The following is a 17,724-nucleotide window of genomic DNA, read 5'->3' as shown; positions in this document are numbered from 1 at the left end:
AGCATGCCCCCACTGCTGAAAAAAATCCTAGAGGAAACACTGCACTGTATTTCTTGACCAACAAATGCTGGGTGCACTGACAGCTCGTAGAATGTCCCGTCCTTATAATGACGTCGGACACTGTTTGGTTTCGGGTTTGACAGAAAAACAAGAAGTTCTTCTCTAAGTATAACTTCTGATTTCCCCATGAGAATCTCCAGGAAGAGACAAACAATATACAGAGATGAGTTTGCAGTCAGTGGATGATTTTCACTTCAGTGGATGAGTCCAATCTTACTGTCACAAGTCTAAAACCCAGGTCTAGTCCCTGGCTGCTGGCTGTGAGCCACAGTGGCACCTCGGACTGAGTTTGTGCTCTGACTGAGACACAGTAGACTGCTCATGTTAATACACCGTGTGACACACATTCTGCTCTGTATTCACAGCCGGACAGAGGAGGAAGCCACTCAGAGCTCCACTGGATTAAGAAACACTGAAGTGTAGTAGAGCTGAATCCATGAGAGTTAAGAGGACAGAGTGAGAAGTGATTTTTTTTTTTTTTTTTGCCTGGATCTCAACAGCAGGGCCAGCCCTATAATCTGACTGACTGACTGAGTGATCATAGTTCCAACATTGTTCAGCCAAATGCCACGTGACTGAGCTTCCCCATTGGGCGCTGCTCTCTCAAAATGAATTGGTGTACACAGTTTTCTATTAGGGAGCATTTACAGCCTGCAGGGTTGCCATCATAGCATGCAACATATTTGAAGTGAACCGAACTGAGGCCACCTCTCGAGGAGGTCTGCTGGTAACGGCAGCATTCACCGTGAGCACAGAGAGGAGGACAGAAGCAAGCAGATAAAGGGCTGAAGCCGGCTGACACTAGGCAGAATGCAAATAGTTTACAACGCGGTCCACCATATAATAGGTTTTGACCTAGTCTTATTGTTTTGTAGAAACACACATATATGTGAAATGGATAGATCAGAGGCCAGACTTGACAATTATTGAGGAATTCAACAAAGCCGATCAAAAATCATCTTATTTCATAATCATGCAAAATCTAGAGCCACTTTGTTTATGCTGTAGTAGTACTGTAGCGCTACTGACACTTATTTCTGGATGTAAAATAAAATAGTTGTACTGCAGAGTCGTATAAATGTGAGAGGGAGTCTCAAGGCAAACGAGCTGTAGGCCCTTATTCAAACCATACTACTTTGGTTATGATATAAAAATGTTACTTTGAATAATAAGGTTAGGTAAAATCACAGGACCACCTTAATGCCCTCACCATTTCAGCTGACAATGTGCTTTAGTGGTGGATGTTACAAAATAAATTTTCAATTAATCAATGCACAAAATAGTTGAGCCTGATGCCTTAGGGACACCTCAGTGTCTGCGGCCCCAAAAGCAGTTTCCTGCTTTGCCCATCCAGTCATATTCAAATATGTAAAATCGAATACAAGATTAAATGGCTTTCAGAGAAATGTTTATTTTACTTTAGTCTTTTCAGTTGTAACAATGTTCTGCTTCAGTGTGATAAATTTCTTTTAGTCCACTGTCCACAGCAGCTGAATTAATTACAGTGACATTAATTGAGTCTAATCAGTGTTTTTCTGTGTTTGCAAACAAAGACAGCAGATGTTGGTGAATAGATAGCAGGATGAAACTGTGGCTAAATGTTTCCTATTGTTACCTTTTCATTTTCATATTCTCCCTCTTTTGATGCAATGATGTTCCTCTTGGTAAAATCATTGAATGAACGTAGTTAAACAGCATTACAATGCTTCTGCCGCATTAGCTAATTAACTACAAATCATGTATACTTACATTACTGCCAGTCATTTACTACCATTATGCCATTTTTATTTATTGTGGCAGGGTGACACTGGAGTGTGGCTCACATATTGTGTATATATGCTAATTCAGTTTTATGTTAAATTCACATTTATTCATTTGGCAGATGCTTTTGTCCAAAGAGGCATACAAATGAGTTTTAATGTGGATCCTGGCAGTAATGCTTCCAACTAACTGTAGATATTAGATCAGGGTCTTATAAAGGCCTGGGAACAGTTTGGCAGATTTTGTTTTATCCGAAACCATGGTTTCTGCAGTGCAAACAAGACATAATCCGAAATTAATAATACAAACTAAATACTAAATAATCAAATACTATTATATCAAATTTTATATCTTAAATATATTTGAATATTTAAATGAACATATTCGTAATATACGGGTGTGAGGGCACGTCTGACAGAATAGATTGGGAATCACTGGTTTAAGTCATTAATATCATCTGAACTGAAATGAGTGCACGTACATCCTTCTCCCCCAGTACGGCTACCCAACTGACCGACGATCCATTGCAGCTGGCGTCCCTCCTCAGACCATCACCCCACAGTCCTTGCAAGGCAAGACGGTGAGTGTTACACCCTCTCCTCCCACACACTCCTTACCACTGTGTGAGAGTCAGCCTCCTCACCACCTGCTCTCTGTGAACTCTTAGAAAGCGTGAATCCAATTACCCAAATAATAAACACCCTCTGCCGTCCATCATTGACGAACACACTCACACACTCGCTGGCACACAACTGTTGTTTTGTTCTTGGCCTCTTTTTGCCGTGTTTTTTTCCACTTGTCTCTGCAGGACCAGTGTAATTATTGACAACACCGTGTCTCATAATAACAACGCAAACATGCACACACACACACACACACACACATACACACACACATACACCCGCAATGCGTCAGCGCAAGTGAAATTGCCTTTGCTCTCAAACTGAAGTAACAGCAATCAAGAGTGAGAGCTGATATTTCTGTTTGAAGCAAACTGTGAATAATACTGTGATTGCTTGATGACAGTCGACGCCTCGGCAGAAAGACGTTGTCCAGTAATTTCCACACCGCTTTTTGCACTTCACTGTTTTGTCACGGTGGCTGCCTTCCTTTTTAGTGGGTGTGTGTGTGTGTGTCTGTGTGTGTGAGAGAGAGAGAGAGAGGGTAAGGGGGAGGGAAAGACGTCTTTGTAATCTGTAAATGAAATAACTCAGTAGCTTTTTACCCTCATCCAGCAGTTTTTCATACCAACAGTAAAACTCAGATGTTTCGACCCATGTAGCTGACATGTAATAGATCAAGCAGCTCACACACAGTGGCCAGTAGCAAGATCATAAGGTCAATAAAAGTTTGGGATATTTTCAGGAACTTTTCCACTCTAGTTGATATCTTATATTGAGTTTTCTCCAGGTGCTATGTGTTATATCTTACCTAGCCACATGTCAAATGTAAGAATCTTTTCAGATTTGAAGAATTAAAACAGCAGCTGTTGTAACAGTTCAGAGTCTCATAAATCTTCTGCACTACCTTGTTATACCAGTTAGCAGAGTTATAGAGCTCCGCAGAGATGACGTATCTTTGTAGACCAACCTGGATGTTAGCATCACCCTGGTTCCCTTGACAAAAAGCCAGTGTTGTTCAGCAATGGCTATAAACCAACTACACCACAGTCACATGACTTCAATGTCACCACTATTAAAACATTCAACTTGTAGTTTGATTAAGCTCTGACCTCTTCTACAAAAGACTTTCCTCTTACAAAGTTAGTAACAGTTTTGTAAGAGCACGGGTACAACGAGGCTGTAAAGGTGGACTGGTGAGTAGATCAGTATTCGTGTTCAGTGTGATAACATTTAACTTCCCTGACAACATCTGTAGTCTCATTTAGCCTCTTGTTAGCCACCGGCCTTTTTAAGAGACGTAAAAGCTTTAAGAAATCACGACTGGGGTATTTATTGATGTATTTTATGTCATAAAATAAAACATGAAAATATCTTAATCTTGTGTTAACCACAGACCTTATTTCAGCCATTTAACCAAAAACTATAGTCCTTGAGATGGGGAAACTTGAAGTGCTAAAATGCTAACTCATTTCCAGGGTTTTAGGACTCATTCCTGCGGCCTCTTGTAAAATCCTTATTTAGAAACCTATGTCAGGGCTGTGTTTCTGTAAGCTTGTTGTGCAGTCGTTCTGCCCCCTGGTGGCCAGAAATAATCAAGTGATGCTACTTCTATGATATCAATCCCAGATCTTTCACTGAGGCTCCCCTCCACGAATCTGAAGCTTTCTCTTTTTCAGTCCTGAACTATGGACACCACTCTGTATGGTTGAACAGTAACGTTAATAGGCTACTCATCTAGATTCATCTGGTACCAGATTAAATACATAATCTTGTATTTAAAGATTATAATTGTCTTTATAGGCGTATTAAACAATCCTGGCAGACCAGTGGTTCCTCTCTTCCTAAAGGGCACCAGAGTAATGCTCCATTCCCGTGAGTCAGTGGGTGTTGTTGATGTCAGTGAGGCAGCTCTTCTTCTCTCCTCTGTGTGTTGCTCTGTGCAGCCCGAGGAGCTGACCCTGCTGCTGATCAAGCTCCGCCGGCAGCAGGCGGAGCTCAACAGTCTGCGGGAGCACACAGTAGCTCAGCTAATGGCCCTGGGTATGGAGGGGCCCAACGCCAAGGTCAGCACTGAGTGTATACATACATGTGTGTGCATGTACGCATTTGTGCTTCCTCCAGCCAAAATCCCACATGTTGTGTGTTTTTGTGTGTGTCCGCAAGAGGATGTTGCCTGAGTAAGACTGGCTGTCTGCTCCAAATAAAATTGAACATTGGTGTGTTCTGAAAGGTTCTGTGAGCTAAAGACAGTACACTCACTTAGACATTTCTTACTGTGTAGACAGTTAAAGTCAAGTGCTCCATCTCTTTGGTCCAAGCTGGAATATGAAATTTTGAACAGACACTCATGGTCCATAGAGGATGTATCTGAAAGCCTATAGGGTTCTCCAGACATTTCTCAAGTGTTACCAGCAGACTAAAGTTTCTACCAGTTGAGTAGCGTGGCATCAAACGGATGTTTTACACTGTCACAAAATGTTATACAGACACGGAGGATGTATCCTAATGACTGTAGGGTTCTCCAGACATTTCTCAAGTGTTACCAGCAGACTAGAGTTTCTACCAGTTGAATAGCGTGGCATCAAACGGATGTTTTACACACAAAGAGGATGTATCCTAATGACTGTAGGGTTCTCCAGACATTTCTGATGATGGATCATAAGGAGCTAGCATGTTCAAAGTATAACATGCCACAGTGAGCTGATGACACCAGGTTCCACAGAGGCAGCACATGTCGTTCCTCTGCAGGTCAACAGTGGAGTTATAAGAAACCAGAGCTGCGGTGCAAGAACACTGGGTGTTCCAAATATGAGAGAGAATAAAGATAAACACATGATATTAATTTGATATATTTTAGAACACACTTAATGATTTTCGAGCCAAGAAAATATTCAATAAATAACTGATAATAAACCCAAAACCACAGTCAAATTTACTGGAGGTGTCAGAATAGAACTGGGTGTCACAGTCACCTGGCACTGCTGATCAAATTGCAAGTGATGCATTTTGGGACATTAATTTAAGTATCAAAGCCCGTCATTCTGCCTGTGTGAACACGCCAAATTCAATTTCATTGCACAGTATTGTTGTGGCATCAGTGTATGCACTGACCGATAGGTCTGTCAGTTTCATGTTGGGGATTGGTGCCTTGATACATGGGCTTACCTTTATACTTATGTCTGTGTGTGTGTGTTTGCATGGCAGCACTTCCCCTGTCCGTGCATGTCGGCTGTGAGCCAGGAAGGCATGGATGCATCAGAGCTGATGCATTTAACAACATGCCATTTGTTTTCAGCATCAAGTTGTGGTCTGAACCCCTCAGTGTGTTTGTCTTCATGTATGTATTAACTTGATCAGCTCTAAGACAGTTTATTTGGAAGACTCAGAGTTATTTTATAATGCATGTACAGTAAGTGTGCAACATATTTGGTATTCCAGGTTTCAAAATTGTTATGTGGAAACACTGTGTAGCATGTTGCCATGTGTTGTGGGTTGACTCCTCGAATGATTCATATCGCAGATTTGTCATCCTGACTAGTGACAGCTTAGCAAAATGCATGTGTTAAGTGCAGGGTAATATAATTTATTGTGATATGAGACTGGATACTGTATGATTTGGGATTTTAGGCTTTTTATTTTACTTGTCAGTAAGGCTGCATTACTGAGTCTTTTTGATTTATACTTGAATGAAATGAGCAGTGACTCTTTCTAACAATTTTGACAACATATCCACTTTACTACTGGGAGTTTCCTGGCTATAAATATCTACTGAATGTATCACCCAGTCCTACATGAACACTACGTTATGATAAAAATATTTTCGCGGAAATTCTGTAAAGGAAAATGCAAATGAATGCACTGAATGCTTCCATCCACTACTGCTATGCAAATATTAGCAGATGGTTTGTTAAGATAAACAGCTGGTGGTAATCGTCTGAAGAAGAAAGTGCAACAAGATGACGCAATTAAAAGAGCGTCGGTCAAACCTCAAACAATGAGAAACAGATGGAAATATGATATTTATGTTTGTTCCATATAATAATTTAAGGAATTTAAGTGATCTGATGCTCTTGTCTGCAGCTGTTTGAGCCTGTTATGTAGAGCAGAAGTTTTATTAAATGTTTAAATCGCATGCTTCATGTACGTTATGATTTATTCAGTCAATTTCCTTTGCATTTTGTTGGATTTTGCTTTATTGATGCCCAGTCTAAAAACTTGTTATTCCACTCGTGCCTACAAAATGAGGTCATGAGCCTTCTTATTCTGCTAGTGCCCTTATGATTGTCAATCAGTTCGTCTCAAATGACCTTCTATCACATCCTCCTCTTCCTCTTTTCACGATTTCCCCATTCCAGTTGAAATGTGCCTTTGACTCCCTGTTTCCTTCCCTTTCTCTCTCATCTCCCTCTTCCTCCTGTCTGCCTCTGTCCGTGTCAACAACATGGCCTCACTTTTCCTGCTTCCTCTCTCTCCTTGTTCTGCGGCTACTGCAGACTGATGTTCTTTCCCATCACCTCCAGAGGAACCTTATTTACCTGGACAGCCAGGTGAGAAACTTCTGATCCAAAATATGGATTCATGTCTGTTTCCTGTCTCTATTTCCTGCTACTTTTCTTTGCCTGTTTTCCAAAAAAATTCTAATCTAAGCAAAATATCAACTGATGTTTAAAGTGAATCATGGCGCAGAATGTGTTAAGCTTGTTAGAGCATTTCCATTTCGAGGTGGACCTCTATACTATTATGTAAGATCTAGTTTAACTGTATCACCTCACACTACATCCATATTTAATTGTCTAAATTTACAGCGTACTGAAATAAAGTTAAACCAAGGCCAGTCTGGAAGGTAGAAAATCAATATGAAAATTTTGGGTATGCGTTAGAATATTCAGCAGTAAACGTAAAGGACTCTGCTATGGCAAATTAGCTTAAAATATGCATAAAAACTGGTTAGTTCCTTGAAGGATAGATAGTAAAATAGCTAACACAGTAATGCTGTTTTAAATTTTCAGAGCCATCACAACCATTATGCGCAGCGCTTGGAGCTGTATTAAACTTCACTGGCTTCCCTATTTGTATGTGCCCAAGTGCAGCAACACTCAGCCTCGCTGATTGCTTGCAAATGTCAGCCTTGTACAATCCAGACAAGAACAACTCAAACAACAAACTAAGGGAAAGTGCTGGGAAGTAAATGTCAATGTCAAAATCCTAAGACAAGATAAGAGCTGGGATTTGGTTTCCAGTATGTTAAAAAAAGATGTGTATGGTGTACAACCACTAGATGAAGTTATTTCATTGTAGATACAAACAACATGGCCCAAACTGTTTTTGTCACTAGTGTTAGAAACAATATGGAGGTTCCTACTGCAACCTCATTAACATTGTATTGCAGGATGCTCAGTGTGCCGGGCTAATTGGAAGATTAACCAGTCGACAGTTCACAGAGACGTACCCTGATCATGGCAGCTGTCTAAATGTGCTGTTTATTTCTGGCCCGTGGGTTAGAATTCTCCTTCCCAAAGTTTTTGCATTATTGAATGCGACCACTTGGCTCTGAAAAGGTCATGTGCTGTGGGAAGAGAATGGCCTTGGACAGGTTAAGTAGCAGGGAGCAGTTTGGATGCTAATTGGAAAAATAAAAAGATACTTTTTCACTTAGTACAAAAAGTCTATTTAAAGAATTGTTCTTCTTTAAAAGGTTCAGTCAAACATTTTTATCCTCAGTCATTTATCTGGATTCATGTACATCAAAGATGTAGCACAGCAGCCTATTCACCATTCAGCCTTTTTATTTCAAAACATATATATTATTGAACATGACTGCACAGAAATGTGTGTACGCAAGAGTAATATGACCTTTAGGTGTGTCTTGGTGTACATGTTTTGTATGTTTGTGTGGACTCAAGGTTTAAATCGTTGTTGTGAGGACATTTTACTTTCAAAGTTTTGTTTGATGGTTAAGACTTGGTTTTAAGGTTCAGATTAGAATTAGGTTAAGGTCAGGTTTAGGGTACAGGTTGGGGTTAGGCATTTATTTTTTGATGGTTACAGAGCAGAACACTTACAGCTGCGTTGTTACACCACTGTATCCTCTTTCTCCATGGTGCTCCGCTAGACGAAGGAGAATGAGCCTCTAATCTTCATGATTCACACTATGATCGAGAACTCAGCGCCAAGGCCACAACTCTACCAGCAAGTAAGGTCTTTGGCAGCTCTGGTTTGAGACAGTGTCAAAGGAGGGCGTTTGCCTTTTGACATACTGTATATGTCACTGTTGTTGGGTCAAAAAGGCAATCATGCCATTTATAGTTCATCCATTCTCAAAGGTTTTGATAAAAACCAGATTCGATTTTTGAGGTTTTTGCTCGACAACAGATACACTTCAGTGCACTTAGATTGAAGAGTTCCATTCCAAAGAGAAATGACCAATGTGCATAAAGTATACACATATTAGAACTATCATAAACTCTACATAGCTTGGGCTTGTTTTCCCAAAATGGAAATGTCTGTTGTTGTTAAAAGAACTCTTTAATTTGAGTCGACTGAGTTAAAGCAGGCTCAAACCAGACCTTTGCCCTGGTAGCCCAGTGGTTGTGTATCCACGTCCTCCCCTTCACCATCAACCTCTTGTTTCACCACTTTGGATGCAGTCAGTCCGTCCATCAGCCAGCTGTTCGTCAGCAATCCTTCCCAGATGTCATCGCAGCATTATTATTATAAGATGTATATGACGTTGATTTTGGTTCCAGCACGTTTCATTTCATTGCTTTATTTTTTGTTTTGTTTTTGTTTGTTTGATGCTGTTGGAACTGACCTGAAGCGAGCATGGCTTATGGTGTCATAGTCATGGACTTCTCCTCCCACCATCTGTCATCATACAGCACTGTTCACTGTTGGGAAATGCTTCCACTGTTTGGATGTGTTTCTCTTAAAAGTTCATTTTTTCAGATGTTCTGTGGCTCTGCAGAAGAATGATGCTACTGCAGAAGGAATTAAGGAGTAGAAGTGATAGCAATTATTAAAGGAATAGTTCAAGATTTAACATTCTTTTTGAAACTGAGAAGATTCTGAACTGGAATCAGGACGTGGTTAGCCTAGCTTAGCATAAAGACTGGAAGCAGGGGGAAACAGCTAGCCAGAGTTAAAAGGAAGTTACATTTTGGAACTATTTCTTGTTCAACAGTGGTTTATCCATCCCCCTAATACTATTGGGCAGATAGTCAGTGAGTCCACAACATTAAGCTGATTGGTGTATTTCTACAGCATATCCAAAAGTCTGAGACTACGACATTGCAACATTCAAACGTTAACACCAGTTACCCGTTTTAATCAAATTTTAAAATCAGTTGGTTTTAATGTTGTGGCTGATCGGTGTAGATCTAAAGACAAAAGAAGCTGCACACAGTCACTGCTCCTGGATGTTGCTCAACCGTGAAACCACAAATTGTCATTTTTACATATACATATATATATTACATATCTGTTTTCTTAACATATTAAACACACTACTGTTGGTATGTGTATTTTTGTATTTTGGACAGTCAGGCTAAGTGTTTCCCCCTCTAAGCTAGGCCAACCAGCTCCTCTGCTGAACACACAGACATGGGATTGATATCAGTCATCTCATCTTACTCTCAAAAAGAAAGAAAGACTAAGCGTATCTCTCAAAATCCTGGACTAGACCTTTGAGGTATTTCAGGTATTCAAAGCTTTTGAATTCCTCTGCAACAGTATATTCACTACTCTGGATTTCCTCCAGTTTCTATGAGGTAAAATAGGGAATTCGATGTGAAAAAAGTTTGCAGTAGTTTCAAACATTTTCCAGTTAAACAATATGTATATTTGCAACTGTGTTCAAACAATTGTGAAGGTCAGTTTGCTCCAGTTTCTATGACAGGGAGCAAAGCACTACATCTACTGTAAAACCTCGACACAGCAGTGATAGCCCCAAAAGGTCAGACTGGATGGATTTCACCAATAAGGATGTACTGACCACATCAGTTAAAAACTGAAAACAGATTGTTCAAAGAACAGTACTTTAAAACAGAAGCCCTTTGTAATCAATTTATTCATGACTTAACTAAACCTTCCAATAGATTGCATAGTCTTCAAACGGTTCTGTTTGAAGTACAGGGTCCCACTTTAATGCAGCCTCTGGATTCCCTCTGTGTGGGTTTGTACCGTCACCTCTCAGCTGCATTTCCTGGAGCAGAACATAATAATGTGGTTTATAAAATTCAGTCAGGGGAATTGTGAGAGGATTTTATCACTTTACGCCAGACTACTCTGTCTGCCCTCATCTTTCTGTCTGAGATAACAGCCGTTCTTTTAATATTTTTTTTGGACACATCAGTCGCTGCAGGGTAGTTTACATTTATGCCATGTAAGAAAGCTGTTCTGTTACATTATACAGGTGTACTGCGTATGTTCTGGTAGTAGACTCATTTTTGCTGCCATGGATGTTTCTCTGTTGAAAATGCACAGTCCCGTAAGACCCAGTTAATAGTCTGTGTGGTTGATCATGATTCCACAACATGTTTTTCTTCATCCCATAACCTGTCAAAGGAATCTGGGTTTCACATTAAGTGGCTTTTATTAAAGCCTCTCTAAGTGAGACTAGTGCACATAATCAAACCATGGAGGACACACAACAATCGGATGAATTTATCTCTTAAAGGGTTGACCTACACATGTACATACAATATTGAAATTATGTTTCATCCACGCATTAGGGAGCAGCGATGCCACAGGAAGTGAACTGAAATAAACACCAGTGAGATTCCAGATGTCTTTGCCCTGAGTTAGGTCTCACAGGCAGACTTTCCTCTCCAGCTGGATGCAGATCCAGCCTGCCTCAGTAGCATTGGCTGACCTGGATTAAAAACGGAAAAACCTCCTCAAAAAATATTAAATTACATGCATTTATATTAATCTACCAATCTAGCTTCCATTAGTCTAACATAAGAGTAATGCAGCCTTAATTTCAGTTTTATTAAAACACTAACCCTGAAATTTCCATTTAGTTTCTTTGATACAGAAGTGACATTGAGATAACACTGTATTTACATCTGTAACCACACGTCACTGAAGTGAAAAAATAGAATAGAATAAAGCATGCATGAGGGACATATCATTTTTAATTTGTAAAGTCTTTTGCTGCCTTTGCTTTGACTGATGTTCAGTTGTCTTGTCTTTTAACCAGAATCACAAAATAAAACAGGCCTTCCTCTCAGAGCTCCACCAATCACAGGGAGACGGCAGCCTCTATGTGCCATCAAAGGTCAACCCAATGGCAAAAAAAAAAAGTCCACCAAGTTAATGAAGCTTAAAGATCCCTCCTCCAGGCATATTTGAAGATATATGGAAAAGTTCAATTACTTGGTTAGACATGTAAAAGATTGAAAACAAAATCCAGAATCTATGAATATATAAATATATTTTTATTTTAAAAGCTTCCACATCACACTTGTGTAATGTGCCTATTGGACAGGGATCGGCTTATAAACAAGTTGTGATGTCACAACAATCTGCAGGCGACCGCCGCCTGGTGTCAAACTGAACGTCCATCATTCTGTACGGTGAAGGTCAAACATCCAAGAGAAGTAACATCGGCTAACACACATTTCTGAGTGGAGGGGGACTTTAATATTAAAGGCAATGTGGCTCAACATTTTTATCGTACCATTTTCTTTCAGACAACAGTTTACAAAGATTTTAATAAGTAATTAAGATTCAAACTGTAAAAGCAGTAGGGACAGAAAATACAATTTTCAACAGTGAGGCACACGTCCTCTCCGTCACCAGGGAAATTACTCTCTTGCATTTTTATTAATTTATATAATAGTGAAGGGCTTAATTTTATCTTTATTAGTGCGTATGTGTCCTCTCAGGCTGCCCCTCCCTCTGTCTTTCTCTGAATTATAATATTCTACTAGAACATCCCTGGTGACACCTGGGTAAACAGCTTCAAGGGAAATTACAGAAGATTAGTGAATATGCGCAGAGCACTCATCCCTTCATCCCCTCATTCACTGCCTCTGGAATCAACAGCAGGAGGCAAATTATGAAGAGTTTCTTTCCTCAACCTGCAGCACTTGGGAAGTAATTACTTTTAGTTGTAATGAAACACTATTTATATCACACATATGATTGAATTCTTGTATGTCCAAGAAGAGAGCAGGTTAGTTATCCCTTAACACAGACAGACTGAATCCTCCATGCATTGGGAAAAATAGTTAGAAATGGAGATGTCAGCATCATTCTTTTCCCCCAGCATTTTGGGTAGAGAACTCTTCATGGCTGGAGCTGTCCGCTCTCCATCTTAACAGATGTGTTGCTGTCGCCCCCTGCTGTCTGTCTCTGACTGTGCCTCCTTTTCAGATCAGCCCAGACGACTTTAAAGAGGGCGCCCTCGTCCAGCGCACAGAGGAGGCTGACATAGATGTAAGACAAGCGCAGCCTTCGGTAAAATATTTCATACTTCTTCTAATAAAGTTTAGTTCATGTGCATGTTTGTGTGTGTCAGACCAAGCTGAGCAGACTGTGTGAGCAGGACAAGGCGGTGAGGATGCAGGAGGAGAAGCTGCAGCAGCTACACAGAGAGAAGGTACAGCTGTCAGTGTGTGTATTCATGTTTATGTCTTGTGCAGGCTCATATGTGCAATAATAAGTATTAATGTGTACGTGTACGTTTGTGTGTGTGTGCGTGTGTGTGCGTGTGTGTGTGTGTGTGTGTGCGTACATGTACATACGGCAGCACACTCTGGAGACGGCCCTGCTCTCAGCCAGTCAGGAGCTGAGTGAACAGAGCGGCTCCAGCGCTGCAGCCACACAGAGTCTGGTCCAGCAGAGAGACGTGCTGCAGAACGGCCTGCTCAGCACCTGCAGAGAGCTGTCCAGAGTCAACACTGTGAGGACACCTCACCACACACGCACACACACACACACACACACACACACACACACACACACACACACATACACACACAAGACAGGTGGAAGAAGTTTACTAATGAAAAAAATGGTCCATTTCTGCTCGTGTTGCATCTGAAAGAAAAATAATCAGAATCAGAATGTTCGGTTCTATGACTCGGCCGGCCTGATCTGCAGATTAACCACAATGCCTGCGGCTATAACTGCGATCCACGCATCATTAAAACATACAAGGCCAAGCGAACCCTACAAAAGGAAGCAGTCTGACACCATAAATGATTTGTAATAAAACAAGATCCACTTGATTTCCCTGAGAAATTGAGAAAAATGTGGAGAAATGCCCTGTCTTGCTTATCTCCATATACAAATTCCTCCATCTGCCCCTTTAACTGGATTGGCGCCATAATTCATCGGGTTCCTCCCTGGCTCATGTCGCATCCCTCTGCCAAGTTTGGTGCTTTTTGCTTAATCCTGCTGACAAACAAACAAACAACAACAAACCGACACGGGTGAAATCATGAGCTCTTTGGCCGAGGTAAAAATTCCATTTTAAAAGAGTTCAGGCAAAATTCCACATCCATAGAAACATCTACAGTTTTCACTGAAAATACTTGCCACTGAAGAAGTAGTCCCTACAAAAACTGTCAACAGTGTGGTCTGTGGAAACCACCCCACACATACCCAACTCCCCCCTCCTCACAAATCCCAATTCAACCTGTGACTAACTGACTGAAGAAATGCATGTTAATCTGCGTCACTGACCATCGAGTCATGAAGCCTCTTCCTCTGGTTATATTTGAAAGATGCTGACGGCCATTTTTGTTGTGTTGGTGATGTGAAGTCAGGTCAGAGTCAGAGTCAAGGACCACAACCTGATTTACTGACCTGCATGGGGAAAGAAAGGGAGAGATTTGTTCTAAATGAGAACATATTTCTTGCACCAAGAAAGAAGGAACTTTGGTTTTGTCTTTGTTGAGCTTTAAGAGCTTGTGGGAAATCCAAAACTTTATAACTGTGATGTATTAAACAAAGTTTAGGTCTCCAGAGGAGGCAGCCTTTGACAGACATTGAGGCTCCATTAACATGGTTCTTTTGTCTCTGGAACACTGACACAAAATTTGAATTTGGTCACACACATACAGCACATTTACACACACACACACACACACACACACACACGCATTCTTGTGACCCTATTGTTGGCTGGCGTCCTGGTTCCAGGAGTTGGAGCGCTCCTGGAGGGAGTACGATAGACTGGAGGTAGACGTCACTCAGGCCAAGTCCAACCTGCTGGAACAGCTGGAGGCCCTGGGCAGCCCACAGGTAAAACACACATTCTCACACACACACACACACACACACACACACACACACACACACACACACACACACACAAACAGACTCACGTGCATTCATAATCTTTCTGGGGTGATCAAACTTTTAATAGCATTTGTGTGTGTGTGTGTGTGTGTGTGTGTGTGTGTGTGTGTGTGTCTGTCTTCAGACAGAACCTCCAAGTCAGCGGCACATCCAGATCCAGAAGGAGCTGTGGAGGATCCAGGACGTGATGGAGGCTCTGGCCAAGAATAAACCACAGCGAGCCACAGACAACAGTGAGAGTAAGGAGTGACACGTTCTCTGATTCATTTCATATCTATCTGATGTGATTCATAGTGAGAGGAGGGAGAGTCCAGTGTCTTTCCCTTGGGACACTCTGTGTCTTCAGAATCATGTGACTTAACTCATGTGTCTTTCTTCTCCCATCAGCACTGTCCCGTCTGTAACTGCGGTTAAAAAGCCAAACTGTTTCCTGGAAATTATTTTCACTGTGCTGATGAAATGAAAAATGAAGATCTCTCTGTTTCTGTGTTCTGAATATAAAACCCTGTGTGGGATGTGAAAGGAAACGTGGGCTGAGCAAAATGCTTTTTCATGTGTCTTTTGTTATAGACGAGGCTAAAGTCCCTCTCCTCTTGTCTCCATGTTCCCTGTGTTCAGCAGATTTCCCAGGTTCCAAACCTCTGTCCAGTCTCCAGAAGAACGAAGTAAGAACATCCACACCACAGCACACTCACTCTCGGCTGATTAAATCATATGTGTGTCTTTCTTAAAACCCTTTTTGAAGGCAGGATGATTCTGTACTTTTGAAATAGTAACCAACGGGGGTGTAATGGTATGTGCATTCATCCTGTCCGAGAGCAGTAACAACCTCTTCCTTAAAGTGGCTCTGGGGGTCCATTTGTGCCAAAAATATGTCCACATGCACATTGTCAATGTCAGATGAATATGTGACAAAAGGTTTGTCTACAACAACACAGTCAAACGACACATCCACAAACAGAAGCCCATAAATGGCCACAGGACTCACCACGAACATGTGGCCATGTGAACATGTGGGGTGTTCTCAGCACTGAATTATAGTTAAACAAGTGCAGACCACGACACAAAGCAGCAAAGTTTACATTGATTCCCCTCATAGCAGAAAGCCACCGTGCGCAGTGAAAATGAACTTGCTAAATCTTGAAACTTGCTTGAGGCAGCTGATCTATCATAGTGACCTTTTTTAGCAATGCAGATGTGAGCAGGCAATGATTCAAAAAAAAATCTATGTTGGTGCATTCATGACTTCTCCAGCATTCAACCTTAGAGTCACATTACCAGTCAAAAGTTTTACAACACCTCCAGTTTTCCAGTTGTCGCTGAAATTAAAGCATGGAACAAATAGATAACGAATAATGGGATAATAAGTAATGTAGAGTTGATGGAGACCAAAACAGAGCTAAAAGGAGAGTAAATGTTTGACTGATGCAACTTCAAATGAATGTAAATGTTATTCCATGTCTTTTGGCTGGCATGTTCACTATATCAGTTTCATAAAGAAAAAGTCACCGCTGTGTTTTCAAGCTGCACTGCCCCCAAGTGGCCAAAAAAAATCAATGAATGCAGGTTTAAGCTGAAACATTTTCAGCACATGTCGAGGTGTCTTCAGTTCAGTTTGCACAACCTGAATTCAAGTCAGCTCGCTTCTCTGCATTGACATTTTAAAATTCACTTTGCTCTCAGTCTGAACACACCCTCAGAGTGTTCTCGAATGCACCACCAAGGAGCTCTTTTACAGTATTAAAGTAGCCGCTGGTCGCAGAAGCACAGTGGAGTAACAGCATATGATTTTTCTTTGGAATGAGACCCGTTATGTTGACTGTCAACAGGCAGTGACGCTGCTGCCACTCAGTCCTCTCAAGGAGGGCAACACGCCCGTGCCCCCACGTCCGCCCCTCCCCCAGTACTACGACTCGTCAGAGCGCCCCCCTCACGTGCTCCCCCACCACTCACACCCCAGCAGCCGTCTGCCCCCCCACACGCTCCGCCCCGAGGACCGCAAGGCCGGCTCCAGGAACGGAGCGCACAGCGTAAGAACCGCTGAAACGTTCATGCCCTCCCATATCTGCTCGCTCCGCCCCACCCCTTTGGTTTGTGACCACCATCCATCAGCACCCCTCATCTGATCTCTGAACTCTACAGCCATTTTTAAACTCATTTTCATCATCCTCAGCTCCATCCTAAAGACTGAATTAACATGAACATGAAGTGACTCATTCCTCAACAAGTGCCATCTTTGGATAGACTCATCTCAGCATTGATGTTTTCTTTTTTTCCTTTTTTACCCCTGCAACCCCTACTTCATCCAGTCGCCACTGTCACTCACTTACAGCGTCACCTTCAGGCCTGTCCTGGTCCATACATGGATTTATTTGTGGAATGTCATTGTTGTGACAGTGATGTTTTATTGTGTGGGTTTATAATTTTGCGTAGAGGGTGTCTAGTTTTTTTATACTAAGAGACATTACCAGTGTGGCTGACAACCAGATGTCAACTTCGTATCCCTGTGACTGAGTGTAAGGGCCACTGTCAGGAAAGACATCGGACATTTTTGAGAATAAAGTCATAGTATTTCCAAAGAAAGTCATAATGTTGGGAGAACAGTTGTAATTTTTCTGAAAAATAATCATAATATTTTGTAAGTAAATACTAAAACACAAACTTATTCTCACTACTTTTCACTATTTTTCGGGGACTTTTTCTCCTAAACTTACATCTTTATTTTAGAAATATTGCAATGTATTGTTGTTACATTGTAACTTTAAATTGAAACGTTGTAGCTTTTCTCATGATATTATGACTTTTCTTAAAATATTTTGACTTATATTTTTGAAATGTGAAGACTGTTTTAGATTGGTAAAGTTGGCATATGGGAGATACAAGGTTTTCATCCAGCAGCAGCAATAAAAATTATCCAAATCAATTAAGTTATTTTAAGAAAAGCCATTACATTTTCCTTCATTCTGTCAGT

General features: G+C 41.1%; 1 protein-coding gene across 10 annotated transcripts in view; it reads left to right on the top strand.

The window, feature by feature from the left end:
* The window catches only part of LOC111667333 (pleckstrin homology domain-containing family A member 5-like), a 218,679-nt gene that overhangs the window by 189,357 nt on the left and 11,598 nt on the right, over nt 1–17,724 (top strand). For 4 of the 10 annotated variants that reach the window (XM_087178445.1, XM_087178441.1, XM_087178439.1 and 1 more), the window contains 10 exons: nt 2,318–2,401; nt 4,388–4,507; nt 6,938–6,991; nt 12,822–12,884; nt 12,967–13,047; nt 13,198–13,350; nt 14,595–14,696; nt 14,878–14,992; nt 15,372–15,418; nt 16,583–16,783. In XM_087178445.1, coding sequence (XP_087034571.1) covers nt 2,318–2,401; nt 4,388–4,507; nt 6,938–6,991; nt 12,822–12,884; nt 12,967–13,047; nt 13,198–13,350; nt 14,595–14,696; nt 14,878–14,992; nt 15,372–15,418; nt 16,583–16,783 — 1,020 coding nt within the window. Of the gene's footprint in view, nt 1–2,317; nt 2,402–4,387; nt 4,508–6,937; nt 6,992–8,556; nt 8,638–12,821; nt 12,885–12,966; nt 13,048–13,197; nt 13,351–14,594; nt 14,697–14,877; nt 14,993–15,371; nt 15,419–16,582; nt 16,784–17,724 lie in introns of all 10 variants that reach the window. The other 6 variants (XM_087178446.1, XM_023423011.2, XM_087178438.1 and 3 more) reach the window with 5 other exon arrangements.

This window comes from Seriola lalandi, unplaced genomic scaffold (genome assembly GCF_002814215.2).
Source record: "Seriola lalandi dorsalis isolate HSWRI2012SDOR001 ecotype SW California unplaced genomic scaffold, Sedor1 jcf7180002054688, whole genome shotgun sequence".
NCBI lineage: Eukaryota > Metazoa > Chordata > Actinopteri > Carangiformes > Carangidae > Seriola > Seriola lalandi.
Note: the sequence above shows the minus strand (reverse complement) of the source record. Positions and strands in the feature narration are given on the sequence as shown.